Source organism: Neovison vison, chromosome 12, assembly GCF_020171115.1.
Source record: "Neovison vison isolate M4711 chromosome 12, ASM_NN_V1, whole genome shotgun sequence".
NCBI lineage: Eukaryota > Metazoa > Chordata > Mammalia > Carnivora > Mustelidae > Neogale > Neogale vison.
The window spans coordinates 88628429-88637157 of record NC_058102.1 but is presented as its reverse complement, the minus strand read 5'-3'; the positions used below and the strand labels follow the sequence as shown (position 1 = coordinate 88637157).

Here is an 8729-nt window from a genome sequence, read left to right as displayed (position 1 = left end):
GGTGATTAAGCTAAAAAAGCAAAGTCATTTTGGTCCAGAGGATTAGTTTGGAGGTGTGTTGCAAGTCTACAAGTAACTTATTGCCTGGGAGGCAAACCAAACCCAAGATGACTCTCAGCTAATTGCTTGCCTTTCCTTGTGCCAAGCCTAGCTCTCTGATATATAAAGGCCACCCTCCTCTTTGTCCCCATCCTCTGCCTTCACCCCTCTCAGCCCTTGCTAAGTGATTGCTAGCTGACCTCCAAGCTCTCTCACCATGAACAGACAAGTCTGCAAGACATCTGGTGGCGGCAGCCAGGGATTCTCGGGCCGCTCTGCCGTGGTCTCCGGCAGCAGCAGGATGAGCTGTGTGGCCCGCTCTGGGGGAGCTGGCGGAGGGGCCTGTGGGTTCCAGGCCAGAGCAGGCGGCTTTGGCAGTCGCAGCCTCTACAGCCTGGGTGGCAACAAGAGCATATCCATCAGTGTGGCTGGTGGCTCCCGGGCTGGTGGCTTTGGCGGAGGGCGTAGCAGCTGTGGCAGTGGCTTTGGGGGTGGCTTTGGAGGTGGCTATGGAGGTGGCTATGGTGGTGGCTTTGGTGGTGGCAGAGGAATGGGAGGTGGCTTTGGAGGAGCTGGTGGCTTAGGAGGGGCTGGTGGCTTTGGTGGAGCCGGTGGTTTTGGTGGGCCTGGTGGCTTTGGTGGGCTTGGTGGCTTTGGTGGGCCTGGTGGCTTTGGTCCTGGTGGCTTCCCCGGAGGAATCCAGGAAGTGACTGTCAACCAGAGCCTCCTGCAGCCCCTCAATGTGGAGATTGACCCCCAGATTGGACAAATAAAGACCCAGGAGCGGGAGCAGATCAAGACCCTCAACAACAAGTTTGCCTCCTTCATCGACAAGGTGAGGGCAAAGCTCAGAGGTGCCACGGAAGGTTTTGGCTGCCTAGGGTGTTGGTGTATGAAGATGCCAGGGGGATCTGCTAGGCTTATAGGCAGGGGTATTAGCTTCCTGTCCTGGTTTTGCCTTGGGCCCTTCAGGAGAGCAGGCATGCTCTTGCTCTTCAGGCCCTATTTTCCCCGCTGTGAAATAGGGAAAGGATTCTAGCTTCTGATTCTCTTCTAGGGATAGGACTAGGGAAAATGAAGTGAGGGTCCAAAGTTGTTTGTTGTCATTTGAAGAACAGGGCATTAGTCATGAAATTATTATAGTTAACATTCAATTTCTCTTGAAAAGCAACTTCCTGATAATATAAACTAGCTGGTAATCAAACTTGCATTAGTAAGAATCTTGGGACTGCCTCTCAGTGATGAGTGTTGGCAACTAATTTATCATCTGAATGGTCCTGCATTTTAACTGATATTAATTTGTGTTGTCTATGCTGGGGCAAGGAAGGGTGTGCTGGGTCTGGGGTAATAATCCTGGGGTTTGAAGTTAAACCCAGATCAGCTATATGCTGAGTAACTGAAGGGGAAAAAAACTAGAGGAAATATGAAACAACTTAGGAAAAGTTAGACCCTGTTGACTGTTTTCACTGCCTATAGGATGGTAAAATTTTCACTTAAAAACAATTATAAGTAACTTTATTTGTGCCTATCTTCTGTACTTGTGTTCTGAAGGATCACCATAGACTAGGGCAGTGATGGCTGTGACTCTTAGCTTGGTCACTTAGTAGTCAGGTCAGTTTGGGCAACTTAAACTGTTTAAGATTCCATTTACTGTGTACAAAGGGATAGTAACACTTCCTTTTTAGGTGGTGGTGAGGATTAAATGAGATAGAATAAGTGAAAATGGTAGGTACAGAGTAAACAACACATTGTGTCTCTCCCTTGTCTAAATTCTCATTCTTCTCAGTTAAAAAAACCCCAGAGGCTACTGCAGATTGGAGAACTGGGTTCATTTCCACATCTCCACTCTTTGGGATGCATGCATGGTCTAATGCAGAGGCTAATTCCTTTTCTTTTTCACCTGATACAGGTGCGGTTCTTGGAACAGCAGAACAAGGTCCTGGAGACCAAGTGGGAGCTGCTCCAGCAACAGACCACAGGCTCTGGCTCAGGACCCAACAACTTGGAGCCTTTCTTTGATTCCTACATCAGCTTCCTGCGCAGGCAGTTGGATTTGGCTCTGGGGGAGAGAGGGAACTTGGAAGGAGAGCTGAAGAACATGCAGGACCTTGTGGAAGACTTCAAAAAGAAGTAAGGGCCTCAACTGGGGAGTTACCCCTTATGGGGGATTAGCAGGGAGTTGTAGCCCCAGCTTGAGATTTTAACTGTTCCAGATTATACCTTCAGTCAATACTCTTAGATGGACTTGCTGAGTGAGGCATGACCAAGCGGAAGGGGATAAGAGGGTGGGGACTGAGACTTCAAGGTGGTTGATTATGACAGATTTTTCAGGCTCCAGGGACCCCTCCTGCACTAGCCTAGTTGGGTAAGAGAATCTACCCAGAGAAAGTCTGCCCTTCACACTTACTGTACATAGGGATCACCTTGGAAGCTTGTCAGAAATGCACATTCCTGTGCTCTGGTCCTAGATATTCTGAATCAGTAGGTGTGGGGCAGGTCCCAGGGGTCTGAGTGCCCCACAGCTGCCAGGAGTTCCTGGCAGATGCTCTAGGGCCACACTTTGTAAAGTACTCTTTCAATGTGCCCAATACCCTGTCTCTGGAGCTTCAATCAGCCCCCTTCTGCATGTTTGGGGTTGTAGTTGACACCATCTGAGGTCTGTAAGAGGTAAATTTGGCCTCTCAAGGTGGGGAGGGAGCTCTGGACATACCCAGGGTCAGGACCCAAGGGGTGGGCACACCTGTTCTGAGGAGGCCCCATTCCGGTTTAACTGCACAAACCTGGTGGACACCCAGGCTCTGTGCTGAGCACTGGGAATCCAGTGGCAACTCAGATTGACATTGCTCAGAAATCTCTTCTCCTGGAACCATTCCATTTTTCAATCTTCATGAGATCTAGACCCTTGGTGGGAGATTATAGTCATGAATAAGCAGGAATCTCATAACCTTGATGCATTCAGAAGACATGAATTTATTCTTAACCCAAATTCCATAAGAAGCAACTCTAATTAATGAAAAGAAGCAGAACAGAGGCAGAAAACCTGGTCTGAGCAAATACCTCTCTGGGTCTCATACACACATCTTACGCTTTGTAATGTCTGCCAGAGCCAGACAAGTAGTCAGGCTCCTTGAAGTCTTCTCCCACTCTGTCTACCCACACTTCAGCCTGTCACCAGGACTTGGGGGGAGAGGGGTGAGGCAGTGGCCTCAGCTCTGAGAGGCCTCTAAGCCAGACTGGCTACATAATACTGGGGGCTCAGTGCAAAATGAAAATGCAGGGCCCTTGTTAAAAAAATTACTAAGAATTTCAAGATGGCCCTAGCAGAGCATTAGACTGAATGAATGTGAGGACCTTCTGAACCTAGTGCCCTGTGTAACTGCACAGGTCACATGCCCATGAAGCTTGTCTTGACTCTGGGTGAGTGGATTCTGTGTGAGTACTTGGGATCCTCTCTCTCTCTCTTTTGCTTTGGGAATGTCACTGTCCAAATGTGTGCTTCTTTCTGTACCAGGTATGAAGATGAGATTAACAAGCGCAATGCGGCTGAGAATGAGTTTGTGGGGCTCAAGAAGGTAAGAGAGCTGGGAAGAAAATGATGAGGATTTATTTCTGAGTACTAACCCATGGAGTCAGCTGCTCTGGAGCATACGGACCCTATGCTGTGTGTGGGGTTTACATTTCTCCTTACATTTTGGAAACAAAGGAACCTGCTCTAAATACATTACTGGTGAGGGAGACATCTTACAATGTTACTGTGATTAATGAATTGATTAGTAATGTGAACTAATAATGAAGGTTTTATGTGTAGCATTAATCAAGGTCTTCAGCCTACCAGTGCACCTTGGATGTTATTAATAATAACAATCATCCAGTACTTGTAGCTTACTTAACTGATCATCATAAAGATGAGGTAGTGAGAAGAATATCCTCATTTCTATTCAGAAGGTTGGTTATATAGCACTCCAAACCCAAAGTCACAGTTAGATAAACGTGATTTTTCTACCCTTACTCCAGTGTCTTGCTAGTGGTTTATATCTTATTAAAGCATTGGGGTTTAACTGGTCAAGGCAACTAAAGGGAAGAAAACCACTTTGATCTTCTTTTAGAAGGGAAAGTGAGGAGTGGAAATTAGGAGAACAGGGGAAGGACAAGGAGGAGGAACAAAGGCTTAGGAAAGAGATGTGGTGTTTGGGGTAGAGTGGATCATCCTGCTGGGTTTCTAATTTCCTGCCTTCACACCCTGTAGGATGTGGATGCGGCGTACATGAACAAGGTGGAGCTGCAGGCCAAGGTGGACAGCCTGACAGATGAACTGAACTTCTTGAGGACCCTCTATGAGATGGTGATTTTTTGATTCCTTGGTTTGCCAAGGTCCAGAGCCTTCCTGTCTGCATCTTCCCAGACATGCTTCCTGAGTAGGATTTTAGGGGATAGTCAAGTGGCAGAACTTGCCTAAAACAAGCAACAGGGCTCGGAACTCAGCTATGCTCCACCCAGAAAATGCTAACTTTGCTTTCCCAGCCTGCATAGACCTGAACCATAGGGCCAAGATCCCTCTTTGTCTTTGTTTTCCCTCTGTTCTCAGTCTATTTTGCTCTATACTTTCCCTCTGGTCCTATACCAGTATCATAGATAGCTCCTTCAGAGTACTCCTTCCTACTGTAGTCCCATGGAAATCCACACAGTCGGGCTCACTGCCTGATACTCTCAGGCTGACAACATGATTGTATTTGCACATTTGCCTTTCTCTTTAACTTTGTTGTCTGGGATCACTTAGGCTATAGCCAGGCCTGGAACGCGAGCTTAGTTTTCTAACTGTCCCATTCCTGGCCCCACTGTTGGAATATGTTTGCTGGCAAAAGATTCTTGGACTTCTTCATTCCCAGCATCTTCTGGGACCAAGGGGTGGTGAAAATGACCATCCATGTTCCCCATAGGAACTGTCTCAGATGCAGAGTCATGTCAGTGATACGTCCGTTGTCCTGTCCATGGACAACAACCGCTGCCTGGACCTGGACAGCATCATTGCCGAAGTCAAGGCCCAGTATGAGGACATTGCCCAAAGGAGCAAGGCAGAGGCTGAGGCACTGTACCAGACCAAGGTGGGAGCCTTCTCCTTGCCCTCATAGTCTAGGTTTAGGTCTTGCTGACCAAGAATGTTCTAACCCTGCAAAACTTTGTTGATTGGTTTCCCCTCTGTCAGCTTGGGGAACTGCAGACCACCGCCGGCAGGCATGGGGATGACCTGAAGAACACTAAGAGTGAGATCATGGAACTCAACAGGGTGATCCAGAGGCTGCGGGCTGAGATTGAGAATGTTAAGAAGCAGGTGGGTCCGGACCTAATGGAGAGATCCTGGAGGTCCTCTGGGTCTTGAAGAGAAAGAGAAGCAATGATTATGCCTCTGCCACATGCTTTCTCTGTCCTTTCATATGTGTCATATGTGGGGTACCTGGGAGAGTCCATCCTCCCAGAGATTCTTTCTTGAATCTGAGCTTCTTGGAAAGCTCCCTAAGGAGAGATGGTTGCTCATTCTGGTTTTCCCAGCAAATCTTGCAACTGTAGGGATGGCCTTAAACACTTGGTTTCAGTAGGATCTGCCTTCAGTGAACTATTTATCATGCACTTCACATAACCTCATTGGCTAATTTGTATTACTGGACCAAAGTGGTTAATTAGGCAAGGGAGTTTTTAACAGTCTTGCAAAAAACAAAAAGCCAAAAAAAAAAACAACCCAAAAAAACCACCCAGTTACTAGACCATTACTCCCTTTACCAGCAAATCAATGTTCCTCTGCTTGATGAGACATGAGTTAATTTCAGTGGGGTGTGGGATGGGGGTGTGGGACAGGGAAGAGAACTTTCAGGAAGGATCAGCTTTTTGTTTCTTGGTCACTATGCTAATTGGTCTCCTACTTCTTCCTGTCCTAGAATGCCAACCTGCAGGCGGCCATTGCTGAAGCTGAGCAGCGTGGGGAGATGGCCCTCAAGGATGCCAATGCAAAGCTCCAAGGCTTGAAGACTGCCCTACAGAAGGCCAAGGATGACCTGGCCCGGCTGCTGAAAGAATACCAGGAGTTGATGAATGTAAAGCTAGCACTGGATGTGGAAATTGCCACCTACAGGAAGCTGTTGGAGGGCGAGGAGTGCAGGTGAGGTGCTGTGGGGTCAGCATTCTCCTGAAAGGATTTTAGAGTGACCTTTTATAACAAAGAAAGAGAGAAAGATGCTTGGAGAGGACAACCCAAACAAAGGGTAAGGAATCTCCTGAATGACAGAATTTAGAATTCAAGTGCCCCCATTTTTTGTCAATCAAGATCATCCAGTTCTCCAGTTTACCGTGGCCAACGTGTTGTATTACATAGCTCTGTTGATCTTCTTTATGAGCAATGAGTAAGGAGGAGTGCTTTGGGGTTATAACAAAAGTTACAGTGCTGTCCACTGAACTTCCTGAGATGACAGAAATGTTCTATGTGCTATCTAATACAGTATCTATTACTCATTTGAGTATTGAAATGTGGCTAGTGAAACTGAGGAATTGAGTTTTACACTTAATTTAATTTTAATAAAGTTGGCTAGCTTTAAGTGGCCAGCAGTTACCATATTGGACAGCACAGTACAGACAGTCCTGTAGCCCTCCACCCCGAGACGGAATCCATAGGGAAAGTGGCTGATGCACACACACTCTGGAAAAAATAGCACAGTATCAAGTAGCAGATAAGGGTTTAGTGAATGGATATCAAATGCCAAAGGACTGTCGAGAGATCTTTCTGCTGAAAGCTGCTCTATGTATCCTGTCCTCAGACAGCTTCCAATTTGATGGAAGAAGCAGAACTCAGGTGTGAGAAGGAAACTTAAGGATTTTTAAAAATAAGTTTCTATGAAAAGGAGTGGGAGTGATGATGGTGCTATGTGTACTGGGAATTGTGGGATGAGGGTGAAGTGGTCAACAACAGTAGGTCCCACACTGGTAAGGTGTGCAAACATGCTCCATGTCTTCTCAGATATGTGGACATGCCTTCTCCATGAAAAAGAACAAGGCATAGAAAGATGGGTTGTGTGGGCAGGACATTTTCAAACTCATCATGTGTTGAGTGTCAGCCCCTCTCACATTTTACTCATCTGAACCACTAAAGGGCTAACCAACTGGGAGTTGGGTGTTGAGCAGCTGACCTGGAACAGATGCTCTGGAAACTAAGGGAAAGAGGATAGACAGATGGAGAAATAGAGGGTGGCTGGTGAAGCTCCTGAACACCTCAACTCCCCAGAAGCAGGCTCTTTTCTTGGGGATACTGGGTCATAGAGACACTTGGAATAGCCTTTCTTCCCCTGGGGGCTTGGCCCCTCATAGGGCAAATGGGGGTGTGTGACTCCCAAGGTTATGAACCCTCAGCTTTGTGGCTAATGACTCATGGCAGAAATAATGCATGTTTCCTTCTTTTCCTTTTTAGGATGTCCGGGGAGTGTCAGAGTGCTGTGAGCATTTGTAAGTAGCCCTTCAAAACTTTCTCCCTGGGTTGCAAAAAGGGTGACCAGGAACTCCTTCACTGCCAGCCTACAGCAGGACAGCTTGACCCCTGCAAGGAGGCCAGGCCACCAAAGAGTGCCAGAGTCTCAGGCTATGGCCACACAATCCCCTGCTAGCATAAGCAGGGAAATGCTAAGGCCAAAGCTAAAATGCCTGTGGTCTTGGAGAGTTTCCAAGATTGGAGAACCAGAAATTTCTGTGGATGCTGCTGGCTCTTGTTCTTGGGGGATACCAGAGGGCCAGGCTCACTCTTATCATTTACCAGCTTAGCCCTCAGAGAAGTTGAGTATCTTTCTCAAATTTGCACAGCTAAGCAGGGTAGAGCTGTGATCCAGACCCAGGCCTTTGCCTGAACTGAGTACCTCTTCTCCACAGCAGTGGTCAGCAATGTCACCAGCACAAGCAGCAGCTCTGGTGGAAGCCGTGGAGGGTTCAGTGGCAGCAGCAGCGGTGGCTACAGAGGCAGCAGCAGCAGCAGCAGCAGCAGCAGAGGCAACAGTGGTGGCTACGGAGGGGTCAGTGGCAGCAGTGGCAGCGGCTACGGGGTCAGCAGTGGCAGCAGTGGGGGCTACCAGAGTGGCAGCAGTGGGGGCTACCAGAGTGGTAGCAGTGGGAGCAGGCTTAGCAGCGGAAGCAGCACCTCTGTGAGTCAGAGTGGAATTGGCTCCAGCTCTGGTGGCATCCACACCTCAGGAGGCAGCAGCTATAAGTCTGGCAGTGGAGGCAGCACTGGGATCCGCTTCTCCCAGACTACCAGCTCGAGTCAGCACTGCTCCAAGTGATCCTCTGGAGTTAAGTGTCTGTGCCCACTTGCAACCCTCTCAGCCTGCCCACAGCACTTCCCACTCTGCTTGGCATCAACAGATGCCAAACTCAACCTCGCTTTTCTTCAAGTTCCCTGGAGAAAGGGCTGAACTTCTTGGCTCCTCCATCCTCAGATCTCTCCTAAGCCAGGAAGGTCCAGCTGCTCATCTCAGATGACGATGCCCCTGATGATGGTAATGATACCTGAGCCCAAACTCCTGTGGGCCTTCCCAGCCTGGCCTGTTCTACCCTGGCCCATCTGCCTCTCTCACTGGGAGCTGATGGCCTGAAGCAGGCATATATCAGCTCCGCTGAGGAGGGCAGTGCTGGAGGGTGAATGGTTAAGTTCTCTGGACTGT

General features: G+C 48.2%; 1 protein-coding gene across 1 annotated transcript; it reads left to right on the top strand.

The window, feature by feature from the left end:
• The first annotated feature begins 256 nt into the window (after positions 1-256).
• LOC122892531 (keratin, type II cytoskeletal 2 oral-like) lies at positions 257-8348 on the top strand. Its single transcript, XM_044229170.1, has 9 exons — positions 257-874; positions 1949-2169; positions 3551-3611; positions 4286-4381; positions 4995-5141; positions 5243-5368; positions 5970-6190; positions 7490-7524; positions 7942-8348. Exons 1-9 carry the CDS (start codon positions 257-259, stop codon positions 8346-8348), a joined length of 1932 nt encoding a protein of 643 aa, XP_044085105.1.
• Positions 8349-8729: the final 381 nt, after the last annotated feature.